The sequence below is a fragment of the Seriola lalandi genome, unplaced genomic scaffold (assembly GCF_002814215.2).
Source record: "Seriola lalandi dorsalis isolate HSWRI2012SDOR001 ecotype SW California unplaced genomic scaffold, Sedor1 jcf7180002054464, whole genome shotgun sequence".
Lineage (NCBI taxonomy): Eukaryota > Metazoa > Chordata > Actinopteri > Carangiformes > Carangidae > Seriola > Seriola lalandi.
Window position 1 is genome coordinate 1265262 of NW_019525017.1, and position 23599 is coordinate 1288860.

Below are 23599 nucleotides of genomic sequence, written 5' to 3' on the forward strand. Positions count from 1 at the left end.
TTAATGTCATTACTATCGAAAGGTTCGAGTCCTGCTTCGGCTAAAAGAACTAGCTCACTTTTAGTCAGCGCACTTATTCAGGTGCCCATCTATGCTACTTTTTTGTCCCACTTTCCTCCATTTTGTGGATATATTTGTCTGGGTGAAAAGTGGGCCAGAACCTTCCCATGAGCCTCCACATGTAGACAGGAATTAGATTTATTACCCAGAATGCCCCACAGGGGAACACTGTCCTCTGCCCTGTCTAGGCAGAATCGATGAAACACAGAGGGGAGAGCAGAGGAGTGGAAAAGAGCAAGACAAAGAGGAGAAGTAACAGCTATTTTGGAATACAGCTCACCCAGGAGAGAGAGAGAGAGAGAGAGAAAGAACAACCTGCAAAGGAAAGAAACTGCAGAGAAAAACAGAAAGGGGGCAAGCAAGAGGGCAGAAGGTCCACAAGTTGTTTTAAACGCACGCGTAAGCTACAGCTGCAGGTGGCGCCAGTTGTTTTCAGACTTTGTAGCCCTGCACATGAAGTGACGCCCACTCAAACGCAGCTCACAAGTCACAGAGTGGTGAACAGTTCATCCAAAGAGAGACTTATTGTCTTTACTTCGTCCTTTTCAAAGCAGCTATACTATAACAATGGGTTATATAACTACCTGTATGTCGCTCATTGTGATGAGTCCACAGAGTTCCCCTTAACTATACAGAGCTTTAAAGCACCGTCATGCTCAATGTTTTGGTTTTATGTAGCTCAGCTTTACTATTTCGGTTCATTCTCAATGTTCTTAGTGTTGTTTTTGGTCAACAAAGCTAAAAAGCAGTCTGTGGACAGACAAAAATAAGGAAATTTAATTAAATTTTAATATGTTTTTGTCCTTTCTAATTCATAATATTGCAACATAATGAGAGGTTCTGAAAGACAAGTTTACTATATTTAACCTTGGTGTTAATCTTTCCTTTTAAAGTCTGTATTTGCATGATGACATGATGATGATAACTTCAGAAGTGTTGTCAAGTGTCATATAGGCTATATGATGTTCCATGAATTATTTCCTCCACATGACATATGTTAAGTGTCACAACAAAGCGTGGATCTTCAGTGCTTCTCAATCATCATGTCAGCTACATCACACAGTCCTATTTGGCCATAAATCTTGACACTTAAACTGGGACTCCAATTCAGTTTGATCTCCATCCCCCCATTTATCAGTTATTGATAATCTATCAGCAGACTCCACTTTGTAATTTTCTGAACTGGTCTCTGTTTAAGTGATGGATGGTGTCAAAAAAGCAATTCACTGCCAGGTATCAGAAAAATATATCAACAACGGCTGCGTCTTCTGACAAATAACAAACACTCTATAGGTGTCTGTAAACATATTAGAATAGACTGGAATGACGCAGTGTATGGGATTTGGACAGGGGTGCTTTGAGGTAAATGCTAACATGCTCACAGTGACAATGCTAACATTGGTTTAGCATGTCTAAGCTTTATCATGTAAGGGGGGACACATTGTCCAAAATCCCATCCCTAGAAGCCGTGCACCCAGCCTGGCTCTAGAGTAATTTTATGAATATTATGTAATTCCCTGATTCAAGAAGGAAAATATGCCTTGTTTCCCAGTGAATATGTGCCTATTGCCCATTGCAGTCAATAGTCTTATCAGTTTATTGTCACACCACTGAGCTATTCAAATGGCTGTTAAGAAAACAGATGTGTCTTCTTTATAATAGCTTCTTTTGGTACTTTCAAAATTGCAAGTGTTGCCATCTTGTCACATATTACATGTCAACATATTTATAATAATACCGTCATGTGTTTACAGTGGCTATTGTAAACACATAATGGCTGCTTGTCTTAATGTGGCTTGCAGCCTTTGTTGACTAAACTCATTGACAGCTTCTCAAAAATGGTGAAAGCAGCTCCTGGCTCCGCTGTTTGTTGTTGCAATCTCTGATAGACTCATTCAGCAGCCACTCAAAGTCCCCACGAGCTCCTATACAAAGCGACAGTAACAGATGGTTAACACGTGTTTGTGTACATACAGCACATATGTAGGTCAGGTACACCACGGTTACTGGTTGCCATGGGAACTGGGTATCAAACATGACTGCAATCTCTCGGAGAAATCGACTCGTGGCCAAGCTCTTGCACCTCTCATCCCCTCTCAGCAGTTAACCCTTTTGGATTATCCCGCAGATGATGTGGGAATATTCACTAGAGAAAGTTGACATCGTCAAAACAAGCTCAGACTGAGCCCGCGAGGCTCTGCTGGTGATGAGAAGGGAGATGAAGCGTCACTTTAGATCAATAATCCAACACACATCTGGTCAGCCAGAAGCAGATTGGCGATGCCTTTGCTGCCATTAACCTAAATGTGAAATAAATAAAAAACATACTAATCCCACACTCTGACCTGTGATACCATCTCTGCCTCACACTTGCCTGTCTTGGATCTGTTCACGAGTGCCTGCACATGACCTTGGGGATTCACAGGGAACACAAAGGGATTCTCCCTGCCTGTCTCTGCCTGTCTCCCTCCATCAAACACACACACACACGCACACACACACACACAAACATGCACTCTGTATGGTAAGTGCACGTGATTGGATGCAGAGAGCTGGTGATGCGTGCTGAATGCTGATGAGGTTCTTTGGGTGCTTTCTTGAAAAAAAAGGAGAAGCGGTAAAAAGCTTCCTCTGTGCCTGCAAGACAGGGAGGAAGGAACGGAGAGAGAGAAAGGAGGGGGGGGGTGAACAGTCCTGCCCACATTATTCATCAATGTCAAACCATGCCCTCACCTCCTGGTTAGACCATACACGTGCCTGCAATCACATATCGACACATAGGTGGAAATACTTCTACACACACACACACACACACACACACATGACTGATGCACTGCTGCCCTTTCTTATCCCATAACTCATTGTCGTTACACCTCTGAGAACTATAGTGTACAAACACCCCTGTTAACATGGCCTCCCTCTCCACTGCGTTGTCCCGCACTTTCCTGCCATGAATATATACACAAACCTGCTTTGTTCATCACAGTGTCCCAGTTTTTATGTCTGTCCAGGCTAATGAGGTGAAAAATTAGCTTGAGGCACACCAGAGAAGCTTTCGGGGTCAGCAGCATGCAAAGCAGTTTTTGGTGTGAGTTAGCTACAGATAGGGCATTGTTTATTTATACACCGGAAGAACAAAAAAGTTATCTAAAAGGTCATCAGTGGCTGGCTGATTGTGGATCAGTGATGGTCAGTTATTTCAGTTCATAATGTCAAGGTCCACGTCAGATAGTGTCAAGTTGGTGCTGTATTTGGAAAAAGGTTTAAAGTCTAAATTATTCTTATTGTCAGCAAATCCCTTGAAAAGAATGAGTTAAAGCTTGATTTAAAATTAAAAAAAAACATGGAAATTTCAAAACAGTTGAAATAGACAAAACAGGAGTGGGAGTGGAAAAGTTAATGTCGTCAATAAATGCATCAGAGCTCAGTGGAAACAGGCTCAGTGAAAAAAATCATGACTCATATGAAGCAAGTGACTTAAAGATCCACTAAAGCTTCTGCTCCACTGAAGAAACTAAAAAACAAAACAAAAACATCATCACCATATGTGTATCAATCCACAGCTGAAAATAGTCCCCAACAAATGTTCTATTAACTCCTGTTAGAGTAACGTTTGCTAAAAACCACAGTGACCAGTTCTTTCAAGAAATCACTGTAGCTTTAATTATAGTCAAGATTTGTTTACAAAAAGAGAAACATAAAATAATGCCAGTTTTATCCTATAATTCCTGGAACCCTCAGGAGAGTGTTGAACTGTCAAAAATGTAATATATCTATAGAAATCCTTGCCTCTCTTAAGCTTTAAAGTTACTAATTGCTCAATCACTGCTTTTCTCTGATGAAAGATTTCATAAGATCGAGGTTTAGAAAGTTTTCCCTTGAGGGACACGTAAAGGAAATGTGTCATTGCGCAAATGAAGTATAAATATAAAAGTCACCGAAAGTTGAGTCACAAGTTTTTTATACGACCACAGTACATGAAAAGGTCTAAATTTCCCTCAGTTTAAACAGTCCACATACAAGCAGAACTTCATATGCTACACAATGTGAGAGGAATAGATTTTAGACCGTGGGTGGTCGACCATGTGGAGTCTGGGGCAGGATGTTTTGTTTTATTGAACCTGCTCCTTCCTGTATTTGATCTGTCTAGAAGTTGGTCCCATTCTCCCAAAGGGTGAAAATATCCTTCCAAGCCGGCTGCTGCTGCTGCTGCTGAAATTCATCTGATGATTGAGTCAGAGATGATGGCGGCTGCCTTCACTTCCAACAAAATGACTCAACGCTCACGTCCAATCACCGTCACACTACTCACTGCGATCAAACAAGTGACATGACAGCAGATAAAATGCACTTCCTGTGTATTATGCTGAGTTGGATGCATTTTTTGCACCGCTGGCATGCAGATTTGGGTTATTTTAGCTGGTTTTGATTTTTCATGATAAAGAATATACATGAGAGAAAACAGGTCCAGGGTATGTATATGTGGTCAGAAAATGCTGAGAAATTCATAAGTAATGACACAATACTTCATAGGCAAAGAAAGAAGATTTTATTACACAGAACTGGCACAATAAAGCTATGTCATTGGTGATTAATAGTGTGTCAGCTGAGGTTGAGGTCAATTCACCTTCTCCTCAGTTCCCTCTAAGTATTAAATGAAACTCCAATTGACTTACTAATGATTCTGGTGGACAGGTGAGCCCATATTAAATCTTCAAGTTAATTAAAATCATCTCCTGTGTGACACTGAGCTCACTGTCTCTCCATGCTGTCTGCGGGGAAGAGTATTTCCTGCCACAAGCAGGCATAAGTGGTGAATCAGATGCAGTGACATCAAAGTAGTGAGTCATCAAAACAAACCAGCCAAATGAATTAGATGCACCTTGTCAACGGGTTGTTGACTCTCGAAAAGCGAGCAGCGTTTTGACAGAAACTCAATTGAAATGCTCAAAAACCTGCTCGCATTGCAGCGCACAACTTCGTGCACACACCATAAACAAAATGTGTACATCATTAACATTTCAACTGACCTTTTTTCTGTGTCAAAGTACACGCAGCCCTGTTAAATAACACCACACAAACAGCAGTGCCTGTCCACAACACACACACACACACACACACACACAAAAGAATATGAAAGAAAAGCCTTCCTGTACAGACAGACTGGAATCACACATAAACAGTTTCACCCCAGGGAACCTCACTTATTACAGGCGTTTTTGGCTTATTTTCCCAAGGTGACTGTCTCATTTTGTCCCACGCTTCAGTTCAAACACACTCCTGTGCTTATAGGTCCATCTAGTGGTGCTAAGAGGCATTTGAATCAAATAACCTTTGTGGTATGTTACTGATGCTTGAGTAAACAAATCAGATCATATGGAAGAGTGTGGTTGTTAAAGATGAAGTGACAAAATAACAGAGATGCTTGTTTTGGGGGCTCAAGCTGAAATCTCCATTTCATGAAGTATGGTAAGCACACAAGATTTTACAGATTTCTCATTGTAAGGCACCACAACTTTGACTGTCTTCCCTTTCTTTAGCAAGTACATGTTGTGTACATGACTTTTTTCTAATGTCTAAACACCTTCCTTTTCACCAGTCATCACACTTCCAAAACAGTGCAAACTATAGCGTGGCTAATCTCATGTGAAGATCAGTGTGATGACCTCAGTGTGAAAGACCTGGCCTGGCCGCTAAGATATCCACATATGATAGCAGATTTAAATACGCATGTACAACAATAAAAGGCAATGTATAAATGTGATTTAAAAACTCTAAAAACACTAAATTCATCAGGCAGGTTGTGACAAAATACTGTGGACAGTTCTTATCTGGACTCACAGACCAATCATGCCCTTTAAAATGATCAGCAAAAGTTTAAAATCCATTCAAAACTATGAATGATATAAAGATGCCTCATGCATTCTAGTCAATGATATTAGCACTATTACTGTCTCTCATATATGTGAACATCCATAGTACAACCTTTTCAGTTCCTTTTATGTGGCAACCTACATCATGCTGATTCAAGACAGTATATCTACGAAAAGGAACTTTGTCTGTCATTGTTTTTACTATTGATTCTAATTGGAACTGAATGAACGATCATCTACTGGAAATACACTTAAATAATCTCTTCAAATAACTTACAAAGAACCTAAGCACTAACCTGAGATCACAACGCAGGCATGGGTGGTAGTGACAAAATCCTAGCCTATTTGTTAAATACCAAATACAAAGCTAACAAAATTTTAAAATAACCAAAACTATGTAGAATTTAATATCACAATATTGATATTTTTTTCAGTGAATCTCCAAGCTGCACCTTCACAGTAATATTTACTAACTTGGATACTGAATATTCATATCAATGTGGTGATTAATGATGGTGGTTCCACAGGGAATAGAAATTAAACTCTGGGCCTATTGACTGAGTAAAACTGCACAAGCTGTAACAAGGTTTTCTGTGGTCAATTTTTAAAGATTCCACTGGAAGCTCATGGGCTCCTGCACTGCTGCTGCAACAGAAGTCTGCAGGACCAGCGAGTCAAGTGAGACCATTTGTGAACAGAAAAAATGTTCACAGAATCTTTTCAGTGTTTTAGGCCCTGTTCAAGTCAGACAACACATTAAAACATTTATGACACATCCCATAATTCTCACGATATATATATATTTAGATAACAGCTAAGCCTGAGCTAAACATGCACTAATGAAAAATCATCATAATATTCTCAAGCAGTTATGCTCCTGTTGGGTCTACAATGAAATATTCTTATAGAAACTTACAATTTATACAATATTGTATGTACATATTTATATATATATATATGCTCTGCAAAACACCTTTTCTTTCTTTGCACCTCACCATTTAAACAAAGCTAAAAAAAAACGAAAACATTATTTTACATATTCTATTTGACCTAGATCTAGGCCTATATCTACAACTACCTACATTGTGGCCCCTCTACAAGATGGGGTGCCCAGATTATGTAAAGACCCACTTGAAAGTCTTATCATTGAAGTTCCCATTGTGTTCCAGTGGTGCAGTTCCTTTGAAACATATTTGAACCTGGGGCACTGGGGGGTCCTGGAGGTCAGGGGCCCCAGGTCAGTGGTCCTGTTTACCCAGGGGGTGATCCAGCTTTCTATTCACTTCTCATGAGGTTTTGATGTATGTTTATGTTACGCAAGTAGAGGTACCTGTTCAGAAAGTCTTATATTTTCTTTAATTATTGAGGAAATCGTATGAAAATAAAGCCTTTACAAACCACCAAAACAATAAGATAAAGTGTGGTCCAAGCGTCCGGAGCAGAAGCTGTAACCTGTGTTGGGCGGGACTTCGGCTCTCATTGAAGTTACAACCCGCTCTTCCCTTTTGCACAAAGTGGGGTCAGGGGCCCCCTTCAGGTCTTTACAAGGTTTCTTGGGATGAACTCCAAGACTGGGTATTATTGTGCACTACAGACATAAATGACCAGTTTTTACTCTATAAATACATTTATTTTAAGGGCAATATGAACCCGGGCTCTGTACGTTACCCGCCTTTTTATTCTCCCTGCATTACGTATCGCTGGGGTTGCTGGTGTTTAATCTTCAGCTGTGGGTGTCTGAATGGTTTACTGAGCCGTAGAGAAAAAGAGCTTCCCTGGCATCATCCCCCTCAGTCAGTCTGACCGCCCACAGACCGAGGGGGGGAGGAGGTGGTGGGGGGGGGGAGAAAGTGCTGCTTTGTGAATGAAGGGAGCGGCGGAGGGCTGAAAACTAACTTTACCAACATTATTTCCGACCGGGAAGGATTTTCACATTCAGCGGAGAGGCTTCGACGGCGCAACAGGCGACACCTGGCCGACAACGAGGAAGAAAATACAGTAAGTCACGAAACGTTTTCGGACCTTGTGTTGCACTGATAGGAAGCAGATTGACAGGCTTTTTTTTTTTTTTTTTCTCGACGGAAAGATGCATGCATAGCAGCCGAACCGTGACTGGAATAACTGTCGTGAGATGGGAGATAATTTCAGGGCAGAATTTAACTCCACAGGCTCTTTCTCCATCTTTAGTCCTCCATTTATTTGTCCCAGCGTGGTTTTCCCACAGAGTGACTGTCGTGCAAGCTAATGTAGCCTCTTTATACATATTTTATAGCTAACGTGAAGATTTTTGAGTGATTTGAAGATGGCATGGGATTGGCAAAATTGCATCAGATCAGATTTTAAAGTTTAAAGTTAATCCTGGAAAAAATAAAATTTACAATGTACAATTCTAATTTATTTTAGATTAGCTGTCCATTTAATCCTGTTTATTCACAGTTGAGGCATTTCACCGTTTCATGCAAAGTTTCCATCTGCTCGCCAGTGTGTTTCGCAACATTTCATGACTCATGCAGAAGACGTGCATTCCCAATGTCACCAGGAACAAAAAATAGACTCATAGAAGACTCATTCATGATATTATGATTTTTTCTCCTCTAGGGACTGTGGTCTGTAAGTGGTAAACATTAAATCTAATGATGCTGTGGTCTAGATTTAGCTTGAGGGATGTTGTCCTTTTAATAAAAAGAATTACTCCCTTATTATGTTAGTAAATCTTTTAATACTCTGTTTATCTTCTGGTTCTGATGAATGTATGGTGTAACTGAGCATTATTTTTATTATTGATCTAACTGTTGATTATTTTCTTAATTCATTTATTAATAGTTTGGTGTGTGAAGTGTTTAAAAATGTCCATTATGATTTTTCTTAAAGTTCAAGTTGACAACTTCAAATGTCTCATCCAAAACCTGTCCAAAACTCAAAGATATTATCTCTGAAGACGCGACTAAACAATCTTAATCAAATAATGGTTGCGGGTCTTGTGGAATGCAACTGATAGTGATTTTGTTTCTTTTTCTTTCATTTTCAGAGGCTGCCTTGTTTGTTCAGGCCTCTCAGAGAAGCTGCACATCATGATTGAGAGTTTTGCCTTTGTGGTCTGTCTCTGCCTGGTGGTGGCCGTCAGCGGTGAACCCTGCCTCATCATCAGCGAGGTCAACGCCGACAATCCGAGACTGGACACCACTGAGTTTGTGGAGCTGTACCACACCAGTGGACAACGGGCTTCGCTGGACGGCTACACCCTTGTCTTTTATAATGGAAATGGAAACATAGCCTACAAGGTGCTGGACCTCAAAGGCCAGAGCACAGACGACAGAGGTTTCTTCCTGGTGGGCTCAGTGGACATGCTTCCCAAACCGGCCATCCTCCTGCCTCCCAACACAGTCCAGAACGGCCCAGACGCCATCGTCCTCTACCACACATCTGCTGCTCGCTACAGTGAGAAGATGAACGTCACCACTGCCGGGTTGGTGGACGCCGTCGTGTACATGACTCGCCGTACCGGGGGCACAGAGTTCCTTGCTGAAACCCTGACACCGGGAGAACCAGCCTTCGTTGAGGATGAAACAGCACTTGAGGCGGATGAGTCGATTGAGAGGTGCCTGCTGTCCGAAGATCGCTGGGGCTTTCAGGTGTCGTCACCATCCCCTGGTCAGCGAAACAACTGCACCCCGCCTGCTGCCCCAGCAACCAGTCCTGTCATTACTGAGCTGAAGCTGGGAGGAGGGCAAGTGGACGGGTTTGTGGAGCTGTCGGACGCCCCGGCTGCAGGTCCTCTGGTGCTGGTCGTGCTGGATGGGAAAACAGACAGAGTCAGTGTGAGCGTGGACGTGAATGTGGAGACGTCTAGGAACTGGTTGACCATAGAGAAGAACTACATGAAAGGTTAGTGTGCTGTGGGTTGTCAAGGCCTCGTTCTCATTCTCAAGATAATGCACTTGACCCACACATTAAAATTACTGGTATACATGAGCCATTCAGTGCACAACGAAGCCGTGAAAAGCTCCAATATGTGTTGGTCAAATTTATATTCATTCATTCACTTTCGTTTTATTGTAAATTCTTTGTTCCTCTTCTGATTTCTTCTCAGGAGATGAGTCTGGGGCAGTGGCCGTTTACAGCGGCAGAGCCTCAGACTTCCCTGTGGGCAGCCCACTGAGCCAGATACAGCCTTTAGACGCATTTGTGTTCGCTGGGCCTGGAAACAAGCCTAGTGCCAACCTCACTGAGACTCTTATCCCAGGCAGACAGCCCTACCAACTCAGCAACAGGCAAGAAGCTATGATAGTTTTCCACCCCTATAAAACCACACCTATCAGACTGCAGCATTTGCAAGAGGCAGAAAACGATGTGTTTCTGGTGTTGCTATCAGATGAGTTAGTAACGTTCAGTGGTTGGTTTTGAAGCATAGTTTCAAGTATTGTGACATACATTCAGTAAAGCGTTTCACTCGGGGGGTGGGGGTGGGGGGGTGTAGAGGGTCAACTTATGACCACGTTTCCTCTTTGCTGATGCACTTCTCCTGTCTTTGTCAAGTGTCATCACAGCAGTCACAAGTACGCTCTTACACTCACAGAATAAACTTAAATACACAATCACATAACAACACTCACATTGGAATGAGTTTAATTGACACCTCTCTGGTTAAAAACTGAGCATTATACAAAGAGATTAAGGGTTTACAGCCACGTTAGCAGCTCTGTGAGGCTGTACTTTGGTGCTTTGAGCAAAATGTTAACATCAGCATGCTAACATGTTCACATTGGCATTGCTAACATGCTGAAGATTAGCATGTATAATGTTTAGGCTACCATGTTATCCATGTTAGTTCAGCGTGTTAGCACGCTGGCATTTGCTAATTAGCTGTAATCACAAAGTACAGCTGTAGTTGATGGGAATGTTATTAGTTGTGCAGCTATTTTATTATAACCCTGAATATTGAACAAAGTAAAATTTTGACCTGATGGCTGCGCTGGAGAAGTCACGTTACAGTTCATCCTATTTTCTTTTTTTTAAAATAAGGGTCAGTTCATAAAGTTTGTTTCTTAATGATTTCATTATTTTATCAGTTTAAGAGAAGGAGGTTTCTCTCTGAGTCGCTGTGGTGTGGCCTCCTGGGCCAGAGATCCCGGTGTGTTCTGGGAGGCCCCGCAAACTCCTGGGCTGCCCAACCTGTGCCCCTGGCCAAAGATCTGCCCTCATAGTATCGGTGAGTATTTGTGCATCCTGACGCTTTAAGTCTCTGTATGTCCTGTACAGCTTATGAAATGAGAAAACACTAAACTCTAAAAACTTTGGAACTTAAATTAATGAGACAACATGCCAGAATATCACCACTGATATTCTGGCAGAAATATTAAAGGATACCAATTTGATAAAACCACCTGCTACAGCTTTAAGTTCACGCCAACGATCCAATTTGACCAAACATAAAAAAAACCCCAAACCTTTTCATTATTCTTGTTTTCCTTTCATAGACGTTATCACTTTTTGGGAAGATGGAAGAAGAACTTTCAGATTGTGTTTTGACAGCTAAATTAAATTAGATAGTTTCTGATTTATTGTTGCTCATATTCTGCTCAAGTTGATTGTGATGAAATAGGTGTATGCATTGCATCATGAAACCTTTTAGAGTTTTAGATATAGATATAAATACAAGGTTAGATTCTGCAGGAAAAAGTGTGGTCTGTGAGGAGGATTCTCTTTTATATGTGATCAAATAAATAATAATAAAATGTATTGTTTAAGCAGGCTAATTGTTGTAGATGATGATTTTACACACCATGTTTTTCCACTGATATTATTGGAGAATCATCACAAGACAGTAAAAATGGAGTAACTGAGAAAGAGACAGTTAATTTAGCTACTTAGAATGCAGAGGCTCAGACACAGACAAGTGAAAATATAGATTTCCTCATTGACCAGAAGAGGAACTGTGGGACAATGCTGGAACAAGCAGGGATGTCACAACACCAGAAACTTGGTAGTCAGTACCAGCACCATTGAAATTCCTTGATTCTCACTAGCGAATTTGATACAATGGCGCATGCGCGCACACACACGCGCGCGCGCGCACACACACACACACACACACACACACCCCTCCAGCCTAGTTTGACAGACTGAATGGTAATGACGGAAGCCTTCCAACACTATGAGCACCCAGCTCACATTCTGAGCTCTCTCTCTCTCTCTCTCTCTCTCTCTCTCTCTCTCTCTCTCTCTCTCTCTCTCTCTCTCTCTCTCTCTGATCCGTCTGTCATAGTCAGACTGGTTAGAAATGACAACGTATACATGTTTATTTGCATATTAAGGAAGGAAGTGCGATCCGATCACAAACGGTGACTCCACGAATCTCGTGACGCATTCTAATACGTGTGAACTGATGCACTTGGAGCTGTCCACTTGTGATCAGATCAGATCATCCATGTTAATGCCAGGCCTCGCTCACCTATGTACAGACCAGATTTTGAAATGCTGTGTGACACTGTTTGCATACTGGCTTTTGGTTGACTATAAAGAGTCTCTGTTGATCCGTCTCAAATGCAACAACTCTTGGTATGTTGTTTTTTTTGGGTTTTTTTCACAAGTCACAACGGACCTGTTGCTGCACTTGCCGCCACCATTCTACGTATTGCTGTTACTTTTACTGTGGCGTCCTTGCCTTCCTTCTTCTTTTTGTGTTTGACGTCAGACTAGAACACTTGCAGGGTTATTATTCTGCCCCCATCAGTCCCAGAAGAATCATATCCCCAGTACCTGCAAGATCTACACTACTGTAGAAAATCAGAAAACTTTAACAATTTTGCCATCGACTCGGTACAGACGTATTGGTTCTTGTGACATCATTAAGGACAAGTATTGAAATGAAAGAACTGAGTTTCTGAGGTGTGCTGCTCCAACAAGGAACTGCTATTAAGAGAAATGAAAGGGGGGGGGGCTCTTTGTTGGAGAAATTAGGTGTTAATTTCTCCTTTCACAAATATTGAGGTTGAAAAAACCCCATGGCCTGGGACATGGGTACCTGAGTACAGCCTCGTGCAGGGCTGTGTTTGGCTGGCTCGATCAATTCTGATTTTGATCTTTATTAATTACGTGGCATTTTATCAGCAGGAGTTCATACAGACACAGGTCAAGAAATGAACCTATTATCACAGATAGATATAGATATAAATACAAGGTTAGATTCTGCAGGAAAAAGTGTGGTCTGTGAGGAGGATTCTCTTTTATATGTGATGAAATAAATAATAAAATGTATTGTTTAAGCAGGCTAATTGTTGTAGATGATGATTTTACACACCATGTTTTTCCACCGATGTAATTGGAGAGTCATCACAAGACAGTAAAAATGGGCTGTAACTAAATGAAACCAATATTCTCCTTTTCTGCAGAACACTAGCAAAATTAATTGCTTAAAATTTTTATTTGATCATCTCGATAATTTTGCAGTTAAAGGAATAATATGCGTATTTGCTTTCTTGATAAGAAGTAGATGAGAAGATTGATACCACTGTCATATTTTACTGTTAAGTTTTACAGTTACTTTGGTTTTTCAATTAAATGATTTAGAGATGCTGCTAGGAATTTTTTGTCACCCTTGGACACAGTCAAGCTAGCTGTTTCCTACCTGTTTCCAGTCCTTATGCTAAGCTAAGCTGTATCTTCATATTTAACAGATAGACATGAGAGTGGTGTGTTTATCTTTTCATCTAACTCTTGGCAAGAAAGCCAGTAGGTATATTTCCCAACATGTCAAGCTATTCCTTCAACAACATCCAATAAACGTCTTCTTTTACGCTTTAGTGATTCCAGGAGGTACAGAGTCGCCGCCTCACCTCCCACCATGGGGGAACAGCGACTTCCTGATCAATGAGCTGAACACTGACACGCCGGGCGCAGCTGAGGATGGGGAGTACATCGAGCTTTGGCACCCGTCAGGTCGTCGGGTCTCCCTGCAGGGGATCTGGATACTGCTGTTCAGTGCACACAACAACAGACCGTACAGGGAGATCAGCCTGAGTGGACACTTCACCACTTCTAAGGGTTACTTTCTGCTGGGCAGTGACAGGTTGGTGCCGGCTCCATCACTTCGCCTGCCTCCCAATACCATCCAAAATGGACCAGACGCTGTGGCGCTCTATCGCAGTCCTTTTGGTCCCCCGTCTGCTGCACAAAGGGGGATTCCCACTAAAGGCCTGCTGGATGCAGTGGTGTACCGGCAGAGAGGATCAGATAAAGAGGCGCAGGAGTTGAGTAAAGCTCTGACCCCAGGACAGCTGCCTCTGTTGGAGGATCCAGAGGTTCTGCCTGGTGATGAAGCTCTCAGTCGCTGTAGAGGCCTTTACCCTCATGACCTGTCTGCTTTTTCAGTGAGTACAAAGGGGAAAGATTTCAAAGAGTGTGTTGAAATTAAATAGGAAGTGAGTCCTGACTAAAAAATTACAAATGGGTAGAAACACACTACACTGGGAAACAAAGAAATCCAATTTCTAATGAAAACTTTAATTTCTAGTAAATACAGACGAGTCAATAAAGGAATAGTTTGCGAAGTTTATGCAGCCAAACAAAATGTTTTCTCTTTTTGCATTAATATTTAGATTAATTCCGTCTCCAATCACTGGATATATCACAGATGTAGATAAAAATGCATCATTTACCATAGGTGGCTCCACCCACCCCTCTGAGGGAGAACAGCTGTCCCCGCCCACCTCCAGCCCCTGAGGGTGTGGTCATCAGTGAGGTGGCTAGTGGCCACTGGACCAATCACAGCCAACAGAGGGCCTTTGTGGAGCTGCATGGGCCCCCGATGACAGATCTGCAGGGTTTGGTGCTCACCGTGTTTGACCAGGAGCGCAGCGGGACCATCATTGCTCTTCCTCTGACGGGATGTGTCGATCAGGATGGATTTTACATTGTTGGAAATGTCACTGGAGCAGGTGAGGATATTGGAAGACGTTGTTCAGGGATAGATGACGGGCTGGAAAAGGAAAAAAATCTTTTCTATCTCTTCCTTTTTAACTTTTATCTCTTTCTCTTTTCCTGTTTTTTTTTTTATTATCATTCCTACCATCTCTCACTACGCTCCTGCACCTCCTCTCTCTCCTGCATAGATCAGACTTTCCCAGAAGGCTCCACGGTGCCGGTACGGGGAGCGGTAGTCCTGTGCTATGACCTGTTCAGTGTCTGCAGAGCTGGAACTGCTCTGACCAACTCCAGTCTAAGAGATGTACTTATGTTCAGTGAAAACCAGCAGCTGCTCTCCTCGCTGTCGACCACCAGAGGGAGACAAGTGATTCCAGCTCTCAGGTAAACGCATTCAGGATCAAACACCTTTTACAGGTTTGAACTTTTACACCGCTGTTTTACACAACAGTCTTAAACCCAGTTAAAGCTATAACCTGACTGCTGAAAATGCCATGTAAAGGTGTATAAATCTTAATTGGGTCGAGGCCACAGACAAACTAAGAACCTGGTCAAAAGACCTGCATGGGCCCTCTTATACTTATTTATCACAGCTGGCTCACTTTTCAAAGGAGAAGATTACCATGGTAACCAATACTGCACTGCTAACTGGGGCAGGTTACACTGAGGGGATTGGATCAGAACAAATTAAAACGTTCCTCCTGCTATAACCATTCAGTGATCTAGGAATTCTGACAGGTTTTCTGACAATTCACTTTCTAATAAGTAATTAGAGATATTAGAGATATGTTTAGCCTGAGTTAGTAACCTGATATTTTGTTAAGGGCCTTTAAGAAAATTGTAGGCCACATGCAATATTTGGGTTAGATCGACCTAATCAAACAATCAAACACTCCTTCTTCACTTCAGCAACAGCAACCAGCATCAGGTAGTGTTATTAATGTGTATGTGTGTATATTTATGTAAGGCATGAGTCATTCATTATGTTTTGGTCATTTTGAGGCAATGTCACACTTTCTGTTGTGCTTCATGTCATTCTAGGTATCCTTGCTCTTTTGACTTTATCATTCCATATTAGTACTGTATGTGCACAGTGTATTCATTCATTTCCTTGCATGTTGCATGTATGTGCAGGTCGGTGGAAGATGGTCCTGTCTCGCTCAGCCGGTGTTCATGCTGTGAGGTGAGAAGCCCCTCCTCCTGGACAAGCTCCTCACCCACGCCTCACAGCACCAACCTCTGTCCGAGCCCCGCCTTCTCAAGTCAAATTGACCTTTGCCTCGGACCCCTCTCCAGTGACTGGCACGAGCAGTCAGGAGGTGAGGCCTCATAAATTTAGCGAAATCAAATGTGGAACAGTATAGATGTTTTGGAGACTGTAAGGCCTCTTTTGGCAAGTGTTGTAATTTGTGGCAATAACTTTTTTTTTGCCAGGATTGATGTTTTTGAAGGACTTGTATAGTGTGTCCCCAGTGAACAAACCCTAATGTAGGAATTAATATAAAACTAAACTGTTCTGAATTATTGTCAAAATATAGCAGCAATTTCTTTTTTGGGTCATAATACAATAAACATGCAGGTGTGAAAGTTGACAGCTTCTTGTCCATTCTCCACAGACTGCAGTGGTCTGATACAGGGGAAGAGGGTCGCTGAGGTGGCCGACTACCTGGAGAAGAGATGTCACTGTGGCATCTCCGCCTTGTATCTGCAAGGTGAGGCACTTTCACTCACTCTTTCATTTGAAACCGTCACATTTGGACAATTTTTATGCGTCTGTGCCAGAGACAGAGTTGTCCGTCCCATTCTTGTAAACACGGCATCTCGGTAACACCCTGAGGGAATTCCAATTTGGTCCAATCTTGGATCCAAGGATGAACTGATTGGGTTTTGGTGGTCAAAGTTCAAAGGTCAAGGTCACTGTGAACTCACTAATCATGTTTTTAGCCATAACTATAGAATTCATAAGCTAGTTATGACACGATGTCTCATAGGACAAAAGGATAAAGTCATGACATTATTTTATATCTAAACGATCAAAGGTCAACTTCACTGTGAAATAATGTTCTGCAAAAACATTTCTGCCCCATTAATCAACATTGTAGCTCAGGAACAGAGGGGGTGATTGTCACCGTATTTCCTCTAAGTTGATTGGTTGGCAGAGGCGTACAACCACAGGGAGGTAATGCTAGTTAATGGAAGACTTGATAATCTCTCTGTTCATTCAAAGAATTTCAATGAAAAGGAAAAGATTATAGACTGTTGACATCACTGGCTCCGGAGGAGAAATTGGCTCTTAACTATCAACACAGAGGTGTAGATTGCAGTTGCCATGGAGCTGTAGTAAAGTAGGGATAAGGAGCCGTCCGTATTGTGCAGGAGCAAACCATTACAACTGATTGAAGGACTGTTTTTACTGAGTATTATTTCTCAATAATAAAGCAGCGCGTCACCAAATTTAGTTTCATAGAGGGAAATCATGTAGAAATAGATGGGCTCAGTTATTTTTTTTGTTATTATTAGCTATTTCCCTGTCTTTATCACATTCTGCATCCCTCACATACACTTAATAACTATGAATGGGGCTCTTCAGATCATAACTCCCACATCCTGCTTCCTCTTTTCAGCATGTACACTTCCAAGAAGCTGAAGCACATTTTGAGCACTGTCATGTGTAGAAAATGAAAGTCTTGTTCGTCTGTTATTGTTCAAGGAGCCAACTTTTCTTGTGTGTCCGGGTGGCTGCGAGTGTGGGGGAACATCCAGGCGCTGTCGGACCATCAGAAGGCCCTCATCATCCAGACGTCGCACATGAATCCTTCATCGGTTCAGGGAGACGTCTGTGCTTCTCCAACCATGGACCGTTACACCAGCACAGGTTACCACCCTCTCGACACATATCACAAACTAACCAGCGTACAAAGTGGACACAAACAGGGAGTTCACAGCTAATTCATCCTCGTGTCAAAATAAAAAACATGTACTAATCAGCCCAATTAATTCTGTAGGCTGCTGTGAAAATTCACCTTGTTAAATCTTCTCACCATGATCTCCAGGCCCTTCATCACTCTGTATCTTACTCTGCAGCCAGAAAAGACATGACAAAGCAAACAGCCGAATGGTGATCTGCTATGTTTTTATTTGACAACAGACAAGACTCTCCATCTCTCCATGAATACGGAGAGAGAGAATACATACAATTAATGTCGCATTAAGATTGTTTATAATGTGAAAGCCTAACCAGAGACCGCAGGTCACCTTTCACAACTAGGTGGAAATGAGTTCAGAGAGGAACAGACAAAAACTAAGTGCTTAACGTCTCCCTGTCTACCTGCTAAACAAAACAAAGACTTGAAACACACTCACAGATGTGATATACAAGATGCCAATTCTCCGGTGAACGTCACGTATTGATTCAGTCTGTGAGCACCTTTTCTGTTGATGCTTTGCTCTTTGTTCAGCACAGATGAAAGACAAGTCATTTCTTTTCCCTTTTAATCTTGTGTTATACCTTGGTAGTTGGTCTGAATACTGAACAAAATGACTAAGTGATTTCTCTAAACTAGAACTGAAATCTTTTCTGACAGTGATAATGTAACTGTTACACTTGCCAGTGCTGGTATTCAAGAGATTTTTTTCATTCCAATGACGGAACATCATCATTTTAATATACAAACTCTACACATAATCAGTATTTTCTCTCAGGTGCAGTACTTACTAATCATCTAATCAATTTCATTTCATTACCTAATCATCCTACAGTTATGTTAGTTGATGAATACACATCAGAGTCTTGGTCTTGTTTTTGCTTTTATTATGGTAGATGAATATTAGATTTCAGGTTTTTTGTTTGTTTTTCATTCTTAATATTAATATTTTTGCATGTTTAACATCTTTTCTGTAGCATTTTTTTGAGTTTCAAAAAAAGGCATGCAAATAAAAACAAAAATAAATGATTGTAAATAATTTAATTTTAAGAAATTTTTAATGAATTGCTTTTAAATTTACATCTCGTTGATAATGGCACTTTGTCTGTCCTTTCCACAGGACCTCACATAAAATATGTGAAAATGTAATTAGTGTAATTGAGAATATAAATAAATCATATAAATTAGTCCTAATAATTTCCATAATTTAATGACCAGAGTCTTTGAAAGATCAACATCAATTCCAGGAATCGTTTGTCTCATCGAAGCATTAAAGAATGGTGAATGGTCTGAGATCTTGTAGCTGTAATTACCATCAATTGAAAGCACTTTAATGTTGTTCCTCTCAAGCAGGGACATGAAAAGTATATAAGGGGGCAAAAACTAAATTTGCAATTAACATAGACCCCATTCAGACCTAATGCATCATGGGTGATCCGATCACAAGTGAAAAGTACGTCAGTTCACAGGGGAGGAAGAGTAGGCGGAGTAGTAGTAGTAGTAGTAGTACAAAGTTATTGAAGGAGTGCTGGCTGTAGCATTAAAATGCACTCGCTGTTACCACTAGTAATTAATGGCGTCTGAAATTTGAAGGATTATGATTATATGAATTACTCCTGTGGCTTTAAATGTTGTTGCTGGAATACACTACTTGTCCCGACATGTTAAAACATATTTCAATAACAAAGAAGCTTTTAGGGGGAAAAAAAACTTGCACTGTGAGTAGGCTACCATGGAGTAAGAGCCTGAGATGATCTGTTACATAGACTCTCTGCTTTGTGTTGTCTACTTTGATCAGGGTGTTTGAACTTATGTGTTTTAAACGTATCAGCTTGTTGATTAACTGAGCTTTATTTGATTCTCTCCTAGCATCTACTCTGGGGTTACAGATCGGGCTGATAATAGCAGTGCTCCTGCTGCTGGGACTAGGAGCTGCTCTCTTCACATATTTCTACAGGAGGAGGTGAGGACTCTTGTTATTTGCATTATTCTCTCTTCCGTGGTGGATGTGCACACTGATCAGATATTTCTACATCTTTATATAGTGATCATGACGACAGCATTTAATGTCTGAATTGTATCCTAGAAATCCTGTTCATTAACACTTGTTAATCTTTTGACGTTTCTTTTGATTTCACAGTGATTAGATGATGTGAATAGGACATTTAAAAACAAATGTGTGTAATTGAGAGTCTGTAATGCTCATTAAGCTTCATTGTTGGAAGTGTAATTACAGAAGCCATTGCTTTTATTTCTCCCCGACCCACAGCGATAAATTCCCTGATTCTTTTTTTAGAAAAGCCTTTGGTTGTGTAGAAGTCTCATTCAATTTGTTGCTTTTTACTTTTGAGAAGTCTAAATTCTTAAAAAGGGAAATGAAACTACTTGGAACTGTTTACATGTCTCTAAACTACTTGCTAAATTACTGTAAGTCTGATATATAAATATCTATTATAATATAATATAATGAAATACAGTATGTCAGTATGAATACAGTGTAATACTGTGTTATCACTGTCATAATAGCAATAATATGCAGAATATTCAGTATAATGAGAAACATATTCCTATAAAAACTGCAAATTGCAACTGCAATTTGAGGACCTGGATTTGAGGTTAAAGGATCCTTTTAAAGATTTGGGGATTTTTTTCTGTGCATTTTTAATCCATATTTCTGGCAAAATTTCAGATTTGCAGACTACCACAACATTTACCAAAAGTGTGAAATGTCAGCAGTGAATGTCAGGTTACAGTGTCGGATTGTGACTCAGAATTAAAGAGCAAGACCTTTCTTATCTTACCATTTCACACAAACATAGAACAGTTGAGGAGAAGATGCATGTTGGAGCTTCAGATTTGTCCACCAGCCATAACATCTTACTCCTACACTCCTGCTTTTTCTTGACTTCTTGAAACCTCCTTAATGCTAATCCCCATCGCTCTCTTCACCTGTGTGCGTGTGCAACAAATAGGCTACAGGAAGTTCATAACTGTGGGCAGGAAATAGTTTAAACTAATTCTGAGAAAAGCAAGAAATCAGAGTGAGGCAGTGGTGGTAGATAAGGCTGACGGCAGAGTGCGGACAGTCAAAGAGTACATTTTAAAACTTTATCAATAAAATACCCCAGGAATAGTTTGAATGTGAGTGACTGGAAACTTTATTGTAATTGCCATGTGTTGTCTGCCACGAATTCCTGATCAATACGCCTGTGTGACCTTGTTAAATTTGTTGTCTCTGTTCTCAGGCGTCCTCTGGACTACTACACCATGGAGCTGAGTGAACACGCAGAGGGACTGTCAGACCTATAATCCAGGCTTTGAAATCACTGCGTCTGCATCTGGAAGGTGTCGTGTGCGTGGGAGGACTTGAGCAGAGAGAGCGAGAGACAGGGGTAATCAGAGGTGAATTTGACCTGTGCATAACTGATTGTGTGGTTGTTTTGAAACGAAAATGCCACCACAAGTGTCCTTCTCTGTGTCTGCGGGAGGTCACTGATGAAAAATGACTTGTAGTTGTCTGTTAACAGCGCAGTTGCATCCAGTGTGTGACGTGATATTTCATGGCACCGGTGACGTCAAAATCAGGCAACCCACGAGTTGAATTTAAAAAGATACGATAAAATCATATTTAGTGTCCAACCTTTGTCTGTGAACTGTGCTGGTTATTACTTTAAAAGGAAAAGGAAGATAAAAGGGAGGATTTTTTTTTAAATACTTGAGTCCTGAATGGTCATTTTTGTTGACTTGTTTATGTTACTGTGGAAAAAGCCTGTAAATTTAAACAATTCAAACAACCGTGCTCTTGATTTATGCAGGAAGCTCCATCAGTTTAATGAACTTCCCATCATCACATTCTCAGCTGGTACTGCGGTGTTTTAACAACAGGCTTTTTTAACCAAGATAATATTTGTTAAGCTCACATTTATTCTTCAGAATGGGTTGGCTTCCTGCTTCATTTTCCCACTGCGTGCTGTAGTCCAGTTTAGACTCTAGTCAATCTAAGGGCTTGATTGTCTTTTTAAATGTGAATGTCTTTAGCTAACTTGTGATGAGTGTCTGTAACCACTTTTTTATGCTTACGTAAAGCAAACTGTTTACATTTTCTTGATTTGAAAATTAGAAAAAAAAAAAAGGGGGTATGAAAGGCGGATGTTGAAGTAATTTCTTGAATGAAGTGTATTTGTATCCTGCGATTGAGAGACTGCTTGGTGTGTTGAGAAGAAGAAAAAAAAAATCAGCTATTTTATGTTTCACTTGTGTTTTTAGCGGCTCAGAAACTTCTGCTGTGCCTTTGACCTGTGTGTTATTTGATCAGCTGATTCCTCATTTACTAGAGGGAAAGTACAGCCATCTCTGCTGCAGCCATAATGATGTTAGTATTCTCAGGGGGCGGGAAGGGGGGCATTTATACGCAATTTAAAGTGAGAGCTCATTGTAGAAATACAGAGAAATTTTGATTAGTTGATTTTTTTTTAATAGATTCTAAAAATCAAAGTTTATACAAAATAATCATCAACTTGCCAAGACAAAGTGCCATGAAATAAACATATATACTTGGATATGCTCCATTTTTGATGATGTCAATGTGCCGCTTGCCTTGTGATGTTGCCTTACTCCTCTGCAGAGGTGCACAGAGTTTCACTTTGTTTGCTTTAAATACCTTGGTGAGGAGATTTTCATCCTCAGTGCCATTTTCCTCAATACTGATTTCTCATATTTCTTAATCCTCCCCTGTCAAGCAAAATTAACCCCATGAAATCAGATTTATTAGCAGCAACACTGCGGCTCTCGTATAAGTCCATCACTTTGGTAAAAATTAAAAAACGACATGTAAAAACCAGAAAAATTATTTAAATTAAGGCCTTTTTAGCTTTCAAAGTGAACAAATATGATTTTTTTCCCCTTGTAAATGTGTTGAAATGCCTTTTATTGTAAGCTTATATATTTTTAGGTTTTACATAAAATAGTACATATAGTAAGTTTTAAACATAAAGCACGTGGAGGCGATTGCACCTCAAGATTACACCCCAAGATAATATATTGAGATGCAAATATGTCGACTCTCGGATGAAGTAATAAAAGAAGCTACACAATGCTGAATGTTGCTGTAGCACTTTGGCTCAGAGCACTTGTTTAATGTGGGAATCACATTCATCTCTATATACTGTATTTATATAAAGAGCACTGACAACAATCTATAGAAGTGGAAAAGAAGTAAGTGGCAGAACAAAGTTTTTTCACCTCAGTTGCATATTCAGATCAGGAGCAGTAGTCTTCAAATCTTAACATGACTTTAAGCAAAACCAGAAACTCACAAACCTTATTATGGGGCACTAGAAGTCTGTTAACATGCGGTAAATCTTCATGGTCTACTTACACACTGAACAACATGTCACAGGAAACACTGGAAAGAAAACTTTGTATCATCTGCAACCCCGGGTCATAATTTAAAAGCTGTCTTTTCAGTGTTTGCCTTCCAGTTTATTTCCCCTGTTTTCCCTCCAATGTCATGTATGTGTAGCAGGTTTGAAATAAAATAATTCCACAGATGTGCAATTTTAAGTTTCACAGTTGTTCTTCAAGCTGTTGTGTCTCGTTCTGTCACTGCTCTCTGTTTGATATGCTCCATTTTCAATATCCAATTACAATCTCTAGGCAGCCACTAAACACACACACACCCCCCGCCCCAGACAACAGTCTGTTCGAAAGTTTCAGATGTGCAGTAGTGCAGCCTGCCCACATCTGTATAGAGGATCATATCTTTGCTCTGAGCAGAAATTCTTGGTTTGTTTATTCATCATCTGTCTGCAGTAGCACTTC

The 23599-nt window shown here is 40.7% G+C and overlaps 1 protein-coding gene across 1 annotated transcript; it reads left to right on the forward strand.

The window, feature by feature from the left end:
• The first annotated feature begins 8968 nt into the window (after positions 1-8968).
• On the forward strand, positions 8969-23341 carry LOC111658731 (uncharacterized). Its single transcript, XM_023411373.2, has 11 exons — positions 8969-9818; positions 10024-10204; positions 11003-11142; positions 13737-14302; positions 14596-14869; positions 15044-15239; positions 15990-16174; positions 16472-16567; positions 17566-17730; positions 19649-19742; positions 21025-23341. The coding sequence occupies exons 1-11, from the start codon at positions 9005-9007 to the stop codon at positions 21086-21088; spliced, it is 2775 nt and encodes a 924-aa protein (XP_023267141.1). The 5' UTR covers positions 8969-9004; the 3' UTR covers positions 21089-23341.
• Positions 23342-23599: the final 258 nt, after the last annotated feature.